The sequence below is a fragment of the Hyperoodon ampullatus genome (assembly GCF_949752795.1).
Source record: "Hyperoodon ampullatus genome assembly, chromosome: 18".
NCBI classification, from domain to species: Eukaryota; Metazoa; Chordata; class Mammalia; order Artiodactyla; family Ziphiidae; genus Hyperoodon; species Hyperoodon ampullatus.
The window spans coordinates 18,949,209-18,968,047 of NC_136931.1; the positions used below are offsets into that span (position 1 = coordinate 18,949,209).

Here is an 18,839-nt window from a genome sequence, read left to right on the forward strand (position 1 = left end):
CTTGATATTAGAAAAAGAATAAGAACTTCTGGATAAAGACAATGAAATGAAGTAGTATCACAATCTTCTTCCCCTAATACCTAACAAAATAAACAAAATGTATATGTGTGGGGGGTAGGAAACAGCCAAAAATCTACCTGTAATAACCAAACAAAGAACACCTTTGAGCTATAAACTTCACAAGGGCAAGGGGGTGGTGAGGACTGTGAAACAGAAGACTCTGATGCAGTGTGGCAGAGCTGCCAACCAATCCATACCTGCACTCACCAGGAAGGGTAATAGGAAAAGTGAGCAAATAAAATTAAAGAGTAAATTAATGGAATAAAAGTAATAAAGTGGGAAAATAAAAGAGCAGAGAATGCTAACTAATTTGTAGCAAAGTAGATCAAAGTTCTAAGTAGGCAACTCTGAGGCAAGTCAAGGAAAAACTCTCAAAGAAAAGATCCTACATTCTGCTCCAGGGCCTTTGGCAGAGGCAAAAAAGGTCAGGAGTGCTTACATCTTCCAGAACTCTGCGTTGTACAAGAGGAACAAGCAAAGCTCATGAAAATATGATACATACTAAAATACTGGGAGTGGGCCACATACATGATATTGTTCACTTTCTTGAGCCAAACCCAACACGGCCTATCCTAAACTAATTCTCTACCTCTTTACCCCAATTGCCTCAGGTTATAGACCAAAGCTCTCAAACAAAATGGGAGGAAAACACAAGGCAATTAGGCAACCATAATATACATGGTTTGTTTTTGTTTTTATTTAAGGAAAAAAGTAAGAAATTACGCAAAAGACAGTTGAAAATACAATAAAAATGAAAACAAAACCTCCCCTCAACATACACACACAGGAAACAGAACGCAGAAATTGACTGCTGGTGAATGCTCCACACTAAAAGATTCAAGAATATAAGTTCAATAAATCATGAGACCAAATATAATGATAAAATATCAAATGAGTGGAAAGTGGAGCCAAGGAACCAATTTAAAATTCAAAACACAAAACACAATTGCAGGGGGCTTCCCTGGTGGAGCAGTGGTTAAGAATCCGCCTGCCAATGCAGGGGACACGGGTTCGAGCCCTGGTCTGGGAAGATCCCACATGCCATGGAGCAACTAAGCCTGTGGGCCACAACTACTGAGCCTGTGCTCTAGAGCCCGCAAGCCACAACTACAGAAGCCCACATGCATAGAGCCCATGCTCCACAAGAAGAGAAGCCAATAAGAAGCCTGCGCACCGCAACGAAGAGCAGCCCCCACTTGCCGCAACTAGAGAAAGCCCTCGGGCAGCAATGAAGACCCAATGCAGCCAAAAATAAATAAATAAATAGATTTACTAAAAAAAATTAAAAAAATAAAGACATTAAAGTATCCCGAGAAAAGAACACAGATATGGAGGACAGACAAAGAAGTCAACATCTGAATAGTAACTGGAGCCTCTGAAGTAAAGACAAAACATATGGAACAGGAAATATATAGATACATAAAGTAGAAAATTTTTCTTGCAGGAAGGAAGAATCTCAATTTGAAAGGGAGCATCATAGGTAGTGGGGAAGACTGAAAAAGAAACATCAACCTCCAGACATACTCTGGTTAAGTAAATAATTTCAAATATAATGAATGATATAATTTCTAAAGAAACAAGTTAGAAAAAAAAAATAGGGCTTCCCTGGTGGCGCAGTGGTTGAGAATCTGCCTGCCAATGCGGGGAACACGGGTTCGGGCCCTGGTCTGGGAGGATCCCGCATGCCGTGGAGTGACTAAGCCCGTGAGCCACAACTACTGAGCCTGCGTGTCTGGAGCCTGTGCTCCGCAACAGGAGAGGCCGCGACAGTGAGAGGCCCGCACACCACGATGAGGAGTGGCCCCCGCTTGCCACAACTGGAGAAAGCCCTCACACAGAAACGAAGACCCGACACAGCCAAAAATAAATAAGTAAATAAATTTATAGATCCTCAAATTAAAAAATAATAATAAGTCACTCACAAGGAGAATATAAAACATTGATAATATTCAAAGCGTTAGTCTCCCCTTAAGCAGGGAGCCCTGGCAGTGGAAGCACCGAGTCCTAACCACCAGGCTGCCAGGGAATTCCCCCGCCCCAGCCCCACTTTTTTTTGGCAGGGAATCAGTTTTTAATTAAAGGAATACTATGGAAACAAATCACTTGTACTCCCAAAAGATTTTGTTCATTTAACACTTGTAAATAACTTCTTTCAAAAGGCAAAGATACAAGAAATGGGGAATTCCCTGGAAGTCCAGTGGTTAGGACTCTGTGCTTTCACTGCCAGAGCCTGGGTTCAATCCCTGGTCCGGGAACTAAGACCTCACAAGCTGCTTGGTGCAGCCATTTATAAACAAAGGTTGGGGGGGGCTTCTCTGGTGGTCCAGGGGTAAAGAATCCACCTTACAATGCAGGAGACTCTGGTTCGATCCCTGGTCAGGGAACTAAGATTCCACATGTCATGGGGCAACTAAGCCCGCATGCCACAACTACTGAGCTCCCACGCCTCAACTAGAGCCCGCATGTGGCAAACTACAGGGCCCACGAGCTCTGGAACCCGCGCGCCACAACTACAGAGCCGAAGCGCCCTGCAGCCTGAGCGTCACAACTAGAGAAGAGAAAACCTGCATGCCACAGCTAGAGAAGCCATGAAGAGCCCGCATGCTGCAACAAATGATCCTGCATGCCTTAACAAAGATCCCGCGTGCTACAACTAAGACACAACGCAGCCAAAAGTAAACAAATAAAATAAAATAAATAAATAATAAACATTTAAAAATAAATTTTAAAAATTTTTGAAAAAGAAAAGAAAAAAAGATACAAGAAATGAAGCAAAGAAACCTCCTAAATTAAGCTGTCATTAAGAGCAAACTGTAACTCTGATAACAAAGGGTAAAATTCCTATGTTGAGTTTTCCTGACCGTTTTTTTCTTTCAGTTTTATTGAGCTATAATTGACATACAGCACTGTAAATTTAAGGTATACAGCATAATTACTTGATTTACATATATTGCAAACTGATTACCATGATAAATTTAATTAACATCCACGACTTCATACAGTTATATGGGGGAGAGGGTTTTCTTGTGATGAGAACTACTCTCTTAGCAACTTTCAAATATACCATACAACAGTGTTAGCTACATTCACCATGCTGTACATTACATCCCCACTACTTATTTATCTTTGTTTTGTTTTGTTTTGTTTTGTTTTTTGCGGTACGCGGGCCTCTCACTGTTGTGGCCTCTCCCGTTGCGGAGCACAGGCTCCAGACGCCCAGGCTCAGTGGCCATGGCTCACGGGCCCAGCCGCTCTGCGGCATGTGGGATCTTCCCAAACCGGGGCACGAACCCGTGTCCCCTGCATTGGCAGGCGGACTCTCAACCACTGCGCCACCAGGGAAGCCCAACTTATTTATCTTATAACTGGAAGTTTGTACCTTTTGACTACCCTCATCCAGTCCCCCCCACCAACCTCCTGCCTCTGGTAACCACAAATCTGATCTCTTTTTCTAGAACTGACATTTCTTGCTACAAGTCATTTTAAAACCCACCTAAAATGTAAAGGTTTGTTTGTCAAGAACTGTAAAACATGTTTAGATAATGATAATAAATCACAAAGCATGGCTGGTGTAGGAAATGATAGCCTATAAACTGTATTAATTCAAATTTACTTCAGATATAATTAATTTCTCCACTACAATACACAATGCCATAAGACAAGTACTGAGAGAAAAAATGAGTATCAAGATTATTATACATAGCCATTCTGATGTTTGAGTATATAAAGGCAACAAATAAACATTCTCAATCGTGAAAGAATGCAAGGAATATAGAATCCAAAGCCCTCCTTAAACAAACAAAAACACTTGAAAAAGAAAAAAATAAAAAAGAATTAGTAGTAATCATTGAATCCAACTATCAATATATATAGGACTAAGCTAAATAACAGGAGTGGTGGGACATGAGGCAGGGAGATGTCTATAGACCTAAAAGGAAGAATAATATAAGCAACAAAATTCAGGAGGTAGAGGGTAGTGCAGTGGAAAGAAGTTTAAGAGAGACAATTACCTCATTTTCAGAGAAGGGAGCAATTTATACCATCTAAATCTAAAACAAAAATTCAATCTTTCAATAATTTATTTAATCTCTTTGACCTTAGAAAGATCTTTTAGGACCTCTTAGAGTGAAGAACAATATCTAAGATTCAGTAGTTCATATAGTTTTTTTGTTTTTTGGGTTTTTTTGGTTTTTTTTTTTTTTGCGGTACGCGGGCCTCTCACTGTTGTGGCCTCTCCCGTTGCGGAGCACAGGCTCCGGACACGCAGGCTCAGCAGACATGGCTCACGGGCCCAGTCGCTCCGCGGCATGTGGGATCTTCCCAGACCGGGGCGCGAACCCGTGTCCCCTGCATCGGCAGGCAGACTCTCAACCACTGCGCCACCAGGGAAGCCCCCATATAGTTTTATTTCTGTTTCATTTTTTAAATGTTTCATTCAAGTAAAATTAAAGTTAATATTCAATTCTTATGAGTCAAAACTTACATATTATATTTTATATACTTGAATATTATAAAATTATAATAATTTCACTTTAGTTTTATTTTCTTCTAATAAATTCAAATAAAAATTAATTTAATTACAAAGATGTTCAACATAATCCTATTCTTTAAAAAAATCCATGCATTTTTCTAGTCATCCATCTAGTCTTCCACTAAACATACACATAGAGAATTATCTGGAATGTTAATCAAATGTTAACAACTGCTTATTTCTGAGGGGTTTAGATTTTAGGTATTTTATTGCTTTATTCTTTCTACTTTTCTGTATTATTTGGACTTTAAACAAGCATGTATTGTACTTATAAACATAACACAATTTTTTTCTTTTTTAAATCAGAAAAACAACTATTTGACCATTATAATCTTTCCCCAGAGTTTCACCAGCTGGAGAGTCAGTCCAGGAAGAATATCTTTTAGCCTAGCAAAAAAAAAAAAAACCTCAATGCGGAAGTGCTGCTATATCAACAAGGACACAAAATCTCAATGTAAGCTTTCTAGGTTTGAAAATTTTCTCTCTTCGGGCTCAGCAGTACCTGACTGAATAAACTGTATCATTAACAGATGTATGGTATCTGCAGAAACACCCCCAAAATCTCATACCTTCACAACAGGATGTCCCCCAGTAGATGCTTTCACTGCTCCTCGGCTACCTTCAGTTTCATAATGGGCTCGATGATGAGTTTTAGGTTGCACTTCTATTTTCAGTTCATATTGTCCAAAATGAGTTGGTAAAGGCCAGTCTAGTGGAGGTAATGAAGACGTGCTATAAACAAAACACACAAAGATGCATTTCACCACACTAGTATTGTCAAGCAATGATTCAAATTACTTGCACCAACATTTCTTCCCATGATCATTGAAGCAAAGTATTCAAAAAATAAAATAAAATAAATAAAACTTCACTTAATAAGTTATAACACTGGATATGGTGGGTGTTTAAGAAATAATTCTTTAACCTGAAGAATAAAATCAATTTTATCTACTTTTTAGTTTCATATATATATTTTTTAAAAGGATAAATTCTAACATTTCATAAAACTGTAACTTTCTCAAGTATGTGTATATAATTACAAAAACAATCAAAATAATTTAAACAGCTTAAAAGGGAGAGGTTCATTTAGATATATTAGCATTGAAAATATGGCATTAGAAAAGAAACAACTTCTATGTCCACAGGTCAAATATTAATGGACCAAAACCTAGAATGATTTGTATTAGAATGTAATATCTTCTTAATGATTGGTGAAATGGGACTTTAAAGGTCTCTTCTACCTTTGAAATGCTATCATGCCTACAGTAAATTCCTAAATCATTTCATTACTTCCTTGAATGTCCTCAGCCTAGCTTTACCAGCTACTCTGAAGCTCAAAGGTATTAATTTTTATTAGTCTGAAGCAACAACTCAACTTCATCAACTCTCAGCGAGTTTCTGCACTTGTTCAAGCAAACCCCTAAAAAGATTAAGATAATTTTCAGATGCAAAGTGATGGGCTCAAAGGAATCTTCAATACCATAATTCCATATTATATTTTTCTAAAGATCTAGATCCAGAAATAAACATTCATACCAACAAAAAAGCATTTTTTAAAAAAAGTAAACAGACCCAACTCCGTGTGGGGATTTAATACATTGTATGTTGTCTTTTCTAATCAATTATAGACTAGATTGATTCTATAAATGGCATTGTGGTAACTGATAAGCCATTTAGAAAATAAAGTCATTACAATAGTCTTTACTCCAGTCCTTAGCCGGACTCAAGATTCAAAAAAAAAAAAAAATATATATATATATATATAGTCTACATATGTTACATATGTTACATACATATATTATAAAAATTATACATAAAAATTTTGTTAGAAACTTGTGAAAGTTAGATTTTTTTATTTGTAGTTACTTTAGAGTGGGGTATGCTTTCAAATATAACATAAAATCCAAAAGCCGTGAAGGAAAAGACAAACTTGAATATATAAAATTTTAAAATTCCTCTACAACAACAAAAAAATCACAAACTTATAAAGTCAAAAGACAAAAAAAAATTATGGAAAAGAACACTTGTTACAAATATAAAAAGCAAATTTCACTTGTTCTTAAAAATATAAAAAGCCTATTCCCAAGTGGTTTTATTAGTAATTTAATTCATACTGTAATCAATCTTTTACAAGAAGCTTTTGTGGATAAGAAAATTCCTTCTAGGGATTCTTAAATGTAATTAATTTGTTATTATCTACAATTCATTATACACTTTAAAAATTATAACTTTAGCCTATCTAAAGACACTTTTAAGACTAAAAGGAAAATAAATGTGGACTTTGTCTGGAAGAAACTGAAGGAAAAAAAAAGGAGGAGGAAGAAAAACAGTCAAATAATTCTATATAGATAATGTAGTTACATGCCACCAATAACACATAAACATGAAAAACGACCATCATCTATTTTCATCAACTCACCGAAATATAGGGGTGTGACCAGGCTTTGGTTTGCTCCAGGTAAAGGGTGAAGGAACTGAAAGAAATTGGTCACCAGATGAATCTTTCTTTAAAGGATACTGAGATCCAAGGCCATCATCTATTGAAGTTTCCCGGGATGGTGAAAGATTCCCTTGGTCATCTGAACAGAGCTCTAATTTTCCTGGTAGTACGGTAGCTTGATCTTCAGAAGTCTTCCTTGTTTTCAGAGGAATATCAGTCTCTACACAGTACTGAAATGGAAAAAGTGCAGGGCCAAGGCCTGATCCACCCTGGACAGAAGCATTGAGCCAGGTATCTTCTGTTACACTTCCCCTGGGGGAGTGACCAGGAGAAGGAACAGGTGAGTGATGAGGCGAAAGGGACCCAGCATAACAAACCTCAGCACTAGAGTGCCGCCGTTTCCCACAAGGGGAGGTAGGCCTTGATGAGGGTCCTGAGGCTGGCCTGGGGCTCAGCCAATTCTCATCAGTGACACTAGATCTAGGAGAGTGGCAAGGAGACTGCCTAGGTGACAAGGAGTGTCCAAGTCCATACTGTTGATTCCAGGACTCTTCTCCATGGCAGCCTCCTGGGGAGCCACCAGGAGAAGTCAGAGGGGATCCGAGAGTAAATCGGGCAGCAGCTTCATTCAACTCCGAATCCACATCATCATAAATATGTGAAAGAGATTCACAAGAAGACGCATCTGAGAACCAGCTCCTAGAAGAGATACTGCTGGCAGGACTAGGACTAAGGGAAGACTCCCGGTAGGATGGCTCAAGAGGAAGATAGAGATGATCTCTAGAAGGCCTTTCCAAATATTCCCTTTCTGGGTCATTTATGTGTAGGTCATCTTCATGAGCATCAATTTCTTGATGACAGTTAGGAGAGATGGATGTAATTTGAATACTTGGGCACTCAAAGGGTTTGGGACCACCTAATGGGCTGTATTTAGATTCAGGAATTTCACAAGTTCCTTCATAGTTTTTGTGACCTTGGAGCTGAAACGATGGTGACAAAACAGAAGAGTGAGACGGTAATCCATGATGTGGTAAGCAAAGTGGTGAGTTTAAAGTAGATGGAGGTGGATCTACATTAAAGATGTAAATGGATGCACAATCATCTGGCTCAAGATCTATGGGGGTTGGGGGGAGCAAAAAAGAAAAAAATTAACAAAACAAGAAATTAGAAATCTTAGATGTATAATTACTAGATGAGAACGTAAATAATAATAATCTTGAGAGGAAGAAAGTGGGACATAAAATGTACATTAGCTCCACTGAAGAGTGGTGTGTGTGTGTGTTTTAATGTATCTGATTATTTCTGCAGATATACGTAATTATCACATATTTAATTTTCTCTTTTTCTGTATTTCTGTATTTTCTAAAATAAGAATCTGAAAAAAATAAATGCTTTTATAAAAGAAATAACCATATCCATAATTCTAAAACATATTCACAGAATTATGCAATGATATGATCATATAAATTCAGCCTCATCTGGGGTCTGCAGGTTAAAATGGAGTAAAGGATAAAGCAGTCTTTGAAAGGTTTTTAATTATAAGTATACACACTAGTTTATTAATGCAAAGTATTACAGACTGAAATTCAGGAGACCTAGACACTAGCCTACCTCTGCCATTAGTTGTGAGCTTAGTCACATATTTTAACCTCTCCAAGGCCTCAGTTTCCTTGCAATGAAATTCAGGAAATGTTTATGATGAACAGAAAGAGTTCTTCCCTTCACAGTCACACCATCAAGAATTCATATCTTTGGTCATGGCAAACCAGGTTACAAAAGACACATGACCCCACTGGATCCTTTACCTCAAATAGAAAATAACTCAACAGGGCTTTTAACTATTGATTAATTGTTAAAGTAATCCTCATAAAGGCAGAACTTTTAAAATGTACCCCTTGCTAGAGTATTTAACACTAAACAAGTCCTGCCAAATTACCTACTGAGAGCACCTGCAGCAATAAGGGTGTTTTTTTGCAACTTCACTTTTTGGAAGGAACGATTATTTTCCATTTTCACAGAGGCAGAAGTAGTACTAACCCCTCATACAAGGTACTGGTTGAACACCTTCACTTTTTCCAAAGAGATCATCACTGGGAAACCAAAGACAAAACTGTTCATAGATACAACAAAGAGAAGCACAAGTCTGTAGCCTCTTCTCAAAAGTACTCAAGTAGATCATATTTAATTACATAAGTACCAGTGGAAAATAACAAACACATGTCTTTAGACTCTTGGTGTTGTCATTAGCCAGCATCCTATAATTTAACTGCCTCCATAAGTCCTAGATTTTGGAGCTTTTAAGATGTTCTGTGGTTAGTGAATATACTCAGTAAAGAGTTCTTACATATATTAAAACAACAAAACAAAACTCCCTAGGTTTAAACCCTGGCTCTGCCTTTCCACCACTGTGTGAACATGGACAAGTTACTTAACCTGCTTGAACCTCAGTTTTCTGAGGCACTTTTTTCTATGAAACTGGAAGGCTGTGAGTAGAGTATTACCTGAAATGCACAGGACCATTTTAAGGCAAGCAACCTAATACAATGACTAATATTTAGCAAGAACCCAATACATACCTTATTTTTTTTAATTCTGAAATATTTCCTAATAAATTGAAACACCTTTCTAAGTATACCACTCACTCCACTCTCTCACCCCACTTACTGAATCAAGAGAAGAAGGAAATCAGAACGCCAAAGAAGAAAACCCATCTGTGACTTAGATAAAAAGCTGAAGGGGGCTTCCCTGGTGGCGCAGTGGAATCCGCCTGCCAGTGCAGGGGACATGGGTTCAAGCCCTGGTCCGGGAAGATCCCACATGCCACGGAGCAACTAAGCCTGTGTGCCACAGCTACTGAGCCTGCGCTCTAGAGAGCCCACGAGCCACAACTACTGAGCCCGTATGCTGCAACTACTGAAGCCCGCCTGCCTGGAGCCCGTGCTCCACAAGAGAAACCACCGCAATGAGAAGCCCGCGTACTGCAACAAAGAGTAGCTCCCGCTCACTGCAACTAGAGAAAGCCCACACGCAGCAACGAAGACCCCAAGACAGCCAAAAATAAAAACAAATGAATAAATTTATTGAAAAAAATAAAAAAGCTGAAGGGAAAAGCTATTAAAAATAAACAACAAGGACTTCCCTGTGGCACAGTGGTTAAGAATCTGCCTGCCAATGCAGGGGACACAGGTTCGAGCCCTGGTCCGGGAAAATCCCACATGCCGCGGAGCAACCAAGCCCGTGAGCCACAACTATCAAGCCTGCGTGCTGCAACTACTGAAGCCCGCACGCCTAGAGCCAGTGCTCCGCAACAAGGGAAGCCATCGCAATGAGAAGCCCATGCACCACAATGAAGAGTAGAAAGCCCGTGGGCAACAAGGAAGACCCAACACAGCCAAAAATACATAAATAAGTAAATTTATTTTAAAAAATAAATAAATAAACAACAAAATGAAGAGGTTTGGGGGAAAATGGGAAGTGACTGCTAATGGGTATTGGGTTTCTTTCTGGGGTGATGAAAATGTTGTAACAGTGACTGTGGTAATGGTTGCACTATTCTGTGAATAAACTAAAAACCACTAAATTGTAAACTCTAAATGGGTGAATTGTACGGTATGTAAATTATATCTCAATAAAGCTGTAATAAATATATAATGAACATAATACGTATATTTTTCACAATTAAAAGTATTTTTTAAAAGATAAAAAATTTGTTTCTTATCTGACTATAAGAAAATCATCAGAGAAATTGTAAACAAGTGCTATCACCTCACATTTAACATTTTCATGTATGTCCTGGTCTACATGGGTATATATTTTATACAGTTGTGACCATAACAGTTTTGGGTTTTTTAAAAAACCTTTTATTAAAGGATAAGGTACATACACAAAAGTACACATATCGTAAGTATATAGTTTGGGTAAACTGTCACAAACATACACACCCTGTAATAGCTCCCTTTAAAAAAAGAACACGGGAGGAGGGATAAATTAGGAGTTTGGGATTAGCAGATACAAACTACTATATAAAAAGTAGATAAACAACAAGGTCCTACTGTATGGCACAGGAAGTTATATTCAATATCCTGTAATAAACTATAATAGAAAAGAATCTGAAAAAGAATATATATATATATATATATATACACATATATATATACACACACACATACATAAATACCTGAATCCCTTTGCTGTACACCAGAAACTAATACAACACTGTAAATCAACTATACTTCAAAAAAAAAAACCTCAGAAGTCCCCCTTTGGCTCCCTTCCAAGTTATTACCTCTCCCACAAAAGTAACCACTATACTGACTTCTAACATCCTAGATTTGTTTTGCCTATTTAACATACAACTTGGTCTTTCAATTTTTTCGTATTATATTGGGCATTATAAAGTTTCTAAACAATTTTCAAGGCCATATAAAATGTCAAAAGTCAATGATCACAGTTATTTCCTACTTTTTACTCTTATAAATAATGTAGCATTGAACATCTCTATACCTATAGCTTTTTATCTTCTTTTGAAGTAGTCTTCAAGGACAAATTAAGGGCAGAGTTACTAGATGACAGGGCACACACATTTTTAGCACTCCTACTACATAGAGACATTTGTTTCAGAAGACTTGTTTTAATTTGCAACATTGGAGGGACATAAGACAGTTTCTTCAACCAAGGTGTTATTTTAAAATTTAGTGTAATTTAGGACTAAAATGGTTCTGTATGAAATATGTTTGTAGGCTGCAAAGAACAGAAAACTGAACTCAAAGTAGCTGAGGGGGAGGGGCAGTATTTTTCATCCAACAATAACACCAGGTCCAAAGGTAGAACATCTCCAGTGTAGGTGTTATTTCTTCAGTTCAACAAAGTCATTAACCAGTTTCTTTCTGTATTCCCATTTTGCCATTTCGCAGGTGCTAACTTTGTCCTATTCACTTTTCAACCATATATGTGTATTTTGTCCTAAAACCAGAAGCAATGTGATCATTCATTTAATAAATATTTTTTGAGTAGCTACTATATAGCAGGCATGTTGTAGACACTGAAAACATGAGTAAGCTTTACATATGAGTAAAGTCCCCATCCTCTTAGAATTTAAATTCTAGTAAAATGTCAGGTGGTGATATTTGCTATAAGGAAAAATAAAATAGAGTAAGGAGAATGGAGTAGGGAAGAGGGGAAGTTACTTTAGATAGGTCAGAAAAGGGCTCTTTCTCCAATGTTTGAGGAGATACCAAAAGGATATGAGGAATGAGCTATACAGAGATCTAGGGGAAGAATATTGTGGGTATAGGAAATAGTGAGTGCAAAAGGCCTGAGAACGGAGTATTTTTGGAGTTTATGAGAAAAAGCAAGAAGGCCAGTGGGAATAGAGTGAGGAGATAAAATGATAAGGGCTTGGTGGGGGGGGCACTGGCTACTCAAGTAAGGCCTCACAAACCAGTAGAATGACTGGTTTTTATTACGAGATGAGAAACCACTGGAGGGGTGTAAGCAAAGGAGTGTCATGATCTGATATATATAATCTGATATACATTTAAGAAACTATTGTTATAAGCCAGGTGCAAAATAATGGAGCATAAGGACCCAGGAGGTGGTGGGTTGTACAAGTAGAGGAAACATTAAGAAGTGAGTTTTTTTTAAATTACAGTAGAGCTGTCAGAACTCGCTGATGAATTAAATGGGAGAAAGAGGGGACTCAAAGATGACACCAAGGTTTTGGGCCTGAACTATTACAAGAACAGTACTTCTTTTTTTTTTTTTTTTTTTGCTGTACGCGAGCCTCTCACTGTTGTGGCCTCTCCCGTTGCGGAGCACAGGCTCCGGACGTGCAGGCTCAGCAGCCATGGCTCACGGCCCAGCCGCTGCGCGGCATGTGGGATCCTCCCAGACCGGGGCACGAACCCGTGTCCCCTGCATCAGCAGGCGGACTCTCAACCACTGCGCCACCAGGGAAGCCCCAAGAACAGTACTTCTAATTACTGAAATGAAGGAGAAAATGAGAAAGAGTTGACAGATATGAAATAAAAAACTTTACTTTGTACATATTAAATGTGAGATTCCAATAAACTTTCCAAGTAGAGATATCAAGTAGATAGTTACATTAAAAAGTCTCAGCCTGGGGACTTTCCCTAGCAGTCCAGTGGTTAAGACTCCACACTCCCAATGCAGGAGGCACGGGTTCGATCCCTGGCTGGGAGCTAAGATCCTGCATGCCGCATGGCGCGGCCTAAAAAAAAAAAAAAGTCTCAGCCTGGCCATGTAAATTTGGGAGTCTTATGAATGTATAGATAATATTTGAAGCCATAAGACCACAAGAGATGACTAGGGAGTGAGTTTAGATAGAGATAGATATAGAAGAAAGCAGGCCACAGGGAGATCAGCTCGGTGCTTTGCGATGACCTAGAGGGATGGGATAGGGAGGATGGGAGGGAGGCTCAAGAGGGGGGGATAGGGCTTCCCCGGTGGCGCAGTGGTTGAGAGTCTGCCTCCCGATGCAGGGGACGCGGGTTCGTGCCCTGGTCCGGGAAGATCCCACATGCCGCGGAGCGGCTAGGCCCGTGAACCATGGCCACTGAGCCTGCGTGTCCGGAGCCTGTGCTCCGCAACGGGAGAGGCCACAACAGTGAGAGGCCTGCGTACTGCAAAAAAAAAAAAAAAAAAAAAGAGGGAGGGGATATATGTATGCATATGGCTGATTCACTTTGGTGTACAACAGGAACTAATACAGTATTGTGAAGCAATTATACTCCAATAAAGATCTATTAAAAAAAAGAAGAAGAAAGCAGGCAACTGAGGCATAGAGGATTCCAAACTTCAGCGACAGGGAGACAAAAAAAGAATGGATAAGAAGAAGAGACAGTCAGTGAAATGGAAGAACCAAAAGTGTGGCATACCAGAATCCAAGTGAAGAAAGTGTTCATTCATTCAACAACTATTTATAATGTGATTAGTATTTTCTAGGAATTGTTCTAGATGCTAGGTATAAATAAGACATGCATGGTCCTTGCCCTCATGAAGTGTACAGTCTCAGAGGAGATCGACAAAAACAAAAATTAAAAATTGTAAGTATTACTAAGTGGTGGGAAAGAGACTAAAGAAGGAAACTATTTTAAAAAGAGTACACGGATGGCCTTTCTGAGAAGGTAGCATAGGAACCAGCAAGCAAAGAAAAGGGGGCTTCCCTGGTGGCGCAGTGGTTGAAGAGTCCGCCTGCCGATGCAGGGGACACAGGTTCGTGCCCCGGTCTGGGAGGATCCCACATGCCGTGGAGCGGCTGGGCCCGTGAGCCATGGCCGCTGAGCCTGCGCGTCCGGAGCCTGTGCTCCGCAACAGGAGAGGCCACAGCAGTGAGAGGCCCGCGTACTGCAAAAAAAAAAAAAAAAAAAAAAAAAGGAAAGAAAAGGGAGGTGGGGGTGGAGAGGCATGGGTATAAGAGCTCCAACGCAGGGGGACAGTATAAGCAAACACTGAGTCAGATAAGACCTTGGCTTCTTTGAGGAAGCGAAAGGCCAACTATGGCAACAGCTAACTGAAGGGGGAAAACTGAAAGAAGCAAAAACCTAGAAGGATCATTGTAAGGAGTTTAAATTTTATTCTAAAGGGGCTTCCCTGGTGGCGCAGTGGTTGAGAGTCCGCCTGCCGATGCTGGGAATACGGGTTTGTGCCCCGGTCTGGGAAGATCTCACATGCCGCGGAGCGGCTGGGCCCGTGAGCCATGGCCGCTGAGCCTGCGCGTCCGGAGCCTGTGCTCCGCAGTGGGGGAGGCCATGGCAGTGAGAGGCCCGCGTACCGCAGGGAAAAGAAAAGAAAAAAAAAAAATTTTATTCTAAGGGTAATATAAACCATCAAAGTTTTAAAAAGGAAATGCATGATCTCTATTATATTTGAGGATAATTTCATTCAGAAATATATAGTAAATCTGGGATTGACCAGAACAGGAGGGTTTCATTTTTTGGATCAAGAGTTTAAAATGGGGACTTCCTTGGTGATGCAGTGGTTAAGAAACCGCCTGCCAATGCAGGGGACATGGATTTGAGCGCTGGTCCGGGAAGATCCCACATGCCACGGAGCAACTAAGCCCGTGCGCCACAACTACTGAGCCTGTGCTCTAGAGCCTGTGAACCACAACTACTGAGGCCCACATGCTACAACTACTGAAGCCCGGGCACATAGAGCCCGTGCCCTGCAACAAGAGAAGCCACTGCAATGAGAAGCCCGTACACTGCAACAAAGAGTAACCCCTGCTCGCCACAACTAGAGAAAGCCCGCGCACAGCAACAAAGACCCAACACAGCCAAAAATAAATAAATAAAAAATAAAATAAAATAAATTTATATATATATAAAAAGTTTAAAATGACAGATTAAAAAACTCACCCCTGCAGGTGCACAAAAATGGGACTATACTTAATTCCACTAAACTATACACTTATAAATGGGTAAGATGGTAGATTTTATGCTATGTATAGTTTACTAAAATTAAAAAAACAAAAATATAAAAAACTGCTGGCACCTTGGTTCAAAGCAAGACAGCAGCACCCAACTATACAAACTGTCATTGAATTCTTCACCACACTTTTGAAGTTAAAAAAAAAATCCAATTTTACTTAGAAATGTACTTGATAGGAACTTCCCTGGTGGTGCAGTGGTTAAGACTCTGCCTGCCAACGCAGGGGACACGGGTTTGAGCCCTTGTCTGGGAAGATCCCACATGTTGCAGAGCAACTAAGCCAGTGCACCACAACTACTGAGCCTGAGCTCTAGAGCCTGCGAACCACAACTACTGAAGCCCGCGCGCCTAGGGCCTGTGCTCCACAACAGGAGAAGCCACCGCAATGAGAAGCCCATGCACTGCAACGAAGGATAGCCCCCACTCGTTGCAACTAGAGAAAAGCCCACACGCAGCAATGAAGACCCAACGCAGCCCAAAATTAATTAATTCATTTTTTTAAAAAAGAAATGTACTTAATGGGCTTCCCTGGTGGTGCAGTGGTTGAGAGTCCGCCTGCCGATGCAGGGGACACAGGTTCGTGCCCCGGTCAGGGAAGATCCAACATGCTGCGGAGTGGCTAGGCCCGTGAGCCATGGCCGCTGAGCCTGCACGTCCGGAGCCTGTGCTCCGCAACGGGAGAGGCCACAACAGTGAGAGGCCCATGTACCGCAAAAAAAAAAGAAAAAGAAAAAGAAATGTACTTGATAAAGTAGCAAAAATTATCAATTTATTAAACTTCAACACTTTGAGGGGGGGAAAAAGGGTGGGGGAGAAGGGAAGAAAGTCACCCTTGGAAGATATAGTTTCATTAAAATGTAATTATTGTACCAATGCCATTTTTTGTTGAATAATGCTGAAATCCACATCCTTCCCCCAAGTAAACTGTAGATGAAGAAATATTCTATATCAGAATGATGTCTTAAAGCATTGAAGAGATTTGCATGCAAAATTTGGGGGAGTGCTATTTCATCTTTTTCCTAAATGTCACCAAAGTCCAAGCTCTGGAAATGATATGAGCGGCTACTACAATCTCACTATGATAAACAGTCCTACATCTAGATATCCAACTCTAGAATTCTCAAATTCATGGTGCTTCAGTTATTTGACCATCTCGAGACGTATTTGCCCCCTTCAGCCACCAGGGGGCCCCAGGCAAGCATGCAGTAATCTGGGCAACACAGGTTGCCTACAAATGTATTTGCTTAAACTGTAAAGCAGGGGTTGGTAAAATATAGCCCACAGGCCACACCTGGCCTACCACCTGTTTCTGCACAGGCTACAACCTAAGAATGGTTTTTAAATGGTTGGAAAAAATAAAAATAGTACCGTTTAATGACACAAAATAATGTGAAATTCAAATTCTGGTGTCCACAAATGAAGTTTTATTGGAATACAGCCATGCTCATTCATTTATATACAACCTATGGTTACTTTCATGGAACAAAAGTAGAGCTGAGTAGCTGTGAGAGATAATGCTTCCCACTGTTACTTGGTGCACTAACAAACTGCAGTGACACAGTTCTATGTGCATTCTGAGCGCAAAGCATATTGATGTATTGCAACATTTTTTAAAACTTACTGGTACATACCTATCACTAAAAAACAGGAAAGAGAAAAGTGGACTTCAAACTGAATGCCATGCTTTTAAGGCACAGGAGAGTGTGAGTTATCTTATCAAATTAGATGGCAAAGAATTATGTTTATTGTGCAATAACATTATGGCTGTGCTATAAGAATACCTTATATATCAGCATTACCAGTAAGCAATCATCACAATACTCCCAACTCACAGGAAAACAAGAGGAAAAAATGAGAAAAAACAGAATACCTTATCACAGCAGGATTTCTTAAGAAGAAAAAATTAAAATGAGGCTGCAACCAAAGAAAGTTTCTGAATGGCTCGTCTGTTAGGCAAGCAAAGAAAGCCACTTAACTAATGGTGATTTACTTAAATTGTGTCTGACTGCAGGAACTGAAGAAACTTCAGAGAAAATAAACTAGTAAAGACTATCAGCAAGGATGGTTGGTTGAAAAATTGAGGACACTGGTAGCAACATCAAGAGGCAATTACAAAACAAGGCAAAAGGTTTCAAGGTTTTCCTTGGCTCCTGCTGTGTAACCAAATGTTACTGATTTTACTTAATTATTATTTACTTGAAGACTCAATGCAGAGTCTAAACTGAAAAATTAGCCTTCTATGAATAGTTTGCATGGAACAACTTCAGGCAAGAATATTTTCAAAGTTGAGAAAATAGTTCAGTACAACCTAAGTGTACTCTGTTAGGATGTGTTATAACTGGTATTGGTAGAAATATGTACGAGAATACTATGAACAACTGCATACCACCAACTTAGACAATCTACAAGAAATGGGCAAATTCTTACAAACACACAAATTACCAACAATGACTCAGAAGAAACAGAAAATCTCAAGAGACCTGTATCAAGAAATTGAATGAGCAGCCAAAAAATCTCCCAACAAAAGAAGTCCAGGACAACATGGCTTCTACCAAACAGTTAGATAAGAATTAACAGCAATCCTTCTCAAACTCTTCCAAAAAACAGAAGAGTAGAGAACACTTCCTAACATTCTACAAGCCCAGTTTTACCCAGATACCAAAACAAGACAAAAATGCCACAAGAAAACTACAGGCCAATACCTCTTATAAATACAGATGCAAAAATTCTCAACAAAATACTAACCAAATCTAACACCACATTACAAGGACCAAATGGAATTTATCCCAGGAATGTAAGGGTGGGTCAACATACAAAAATCAATTACCACATTACCAGAATGAAAGAAAAAAACACACAATCATCTGAATTAACACAGAAAAGGTATTTGACAGACTTCAATACCCTATCATGATGAGAAAAAAAAAAAAAAACCTCAGCAAACTAGGAATAGAAGGGAAGTCCTTAAAATGATCAAGGGTGTTTATAAAAAACCCACAGCTAATATCATACTTAATGATGAAAAACAGAAGGCTTTCCCCCCCAAATCAGGAACAAGACAAAGACGCCTGCTTTCACCACTGCTATTCCACATTATACTGGAAAGTCCTAGCCAGCAATTAGGCAATAAAAAGAAATAGAAAGCATCCAATTCGGAAAGGAAGAGGTAAAACTATCTCTATTTGCTGATGACATGATTCTATATATAGAAAATCTCACAGAATCCACAAAATGCAACTAGAGCTAATAAACAAATTCAGGAAAGTTGCAGGGTAGAAGATTAACACATAAAATTCAGTTGTGCTTCTATATGCTGCAATGAACAATCGAAAAAGGAAACTAAGAAAATTCTATTTA

General features: G+C 39.4%; 1 protein-coding gene across 2 annotated transcripts in view; it reads right to left on the minus strand.

Moving 5' to 3' along the window:
• Positions 1-18,839, minus strand: part of NFATC3 (nuclear factor of activated T cells 3) — a gene marked incomplete at both ends in the record, with an annotated part of 134,449 nt that overhangs the window by 81,582 nt on the left and 34,028 nt on the right. For both annotated transcript variants that reach the window (XM_079723712.1, XM_079723713.1), the window contains 2 exons: positions 5,161-5,323; positions 7,011-8,145. In XM_079723712.1, coding sequence (XP_079579838.1) covers positions 5,161-5,323; positions 7,011-8,145 — 1,298 coding nt within the window. The remainder of the gene's footprint in view (positions 1-5,160; positions 5,324-7,010; positions 8,146-18,839) is intronic.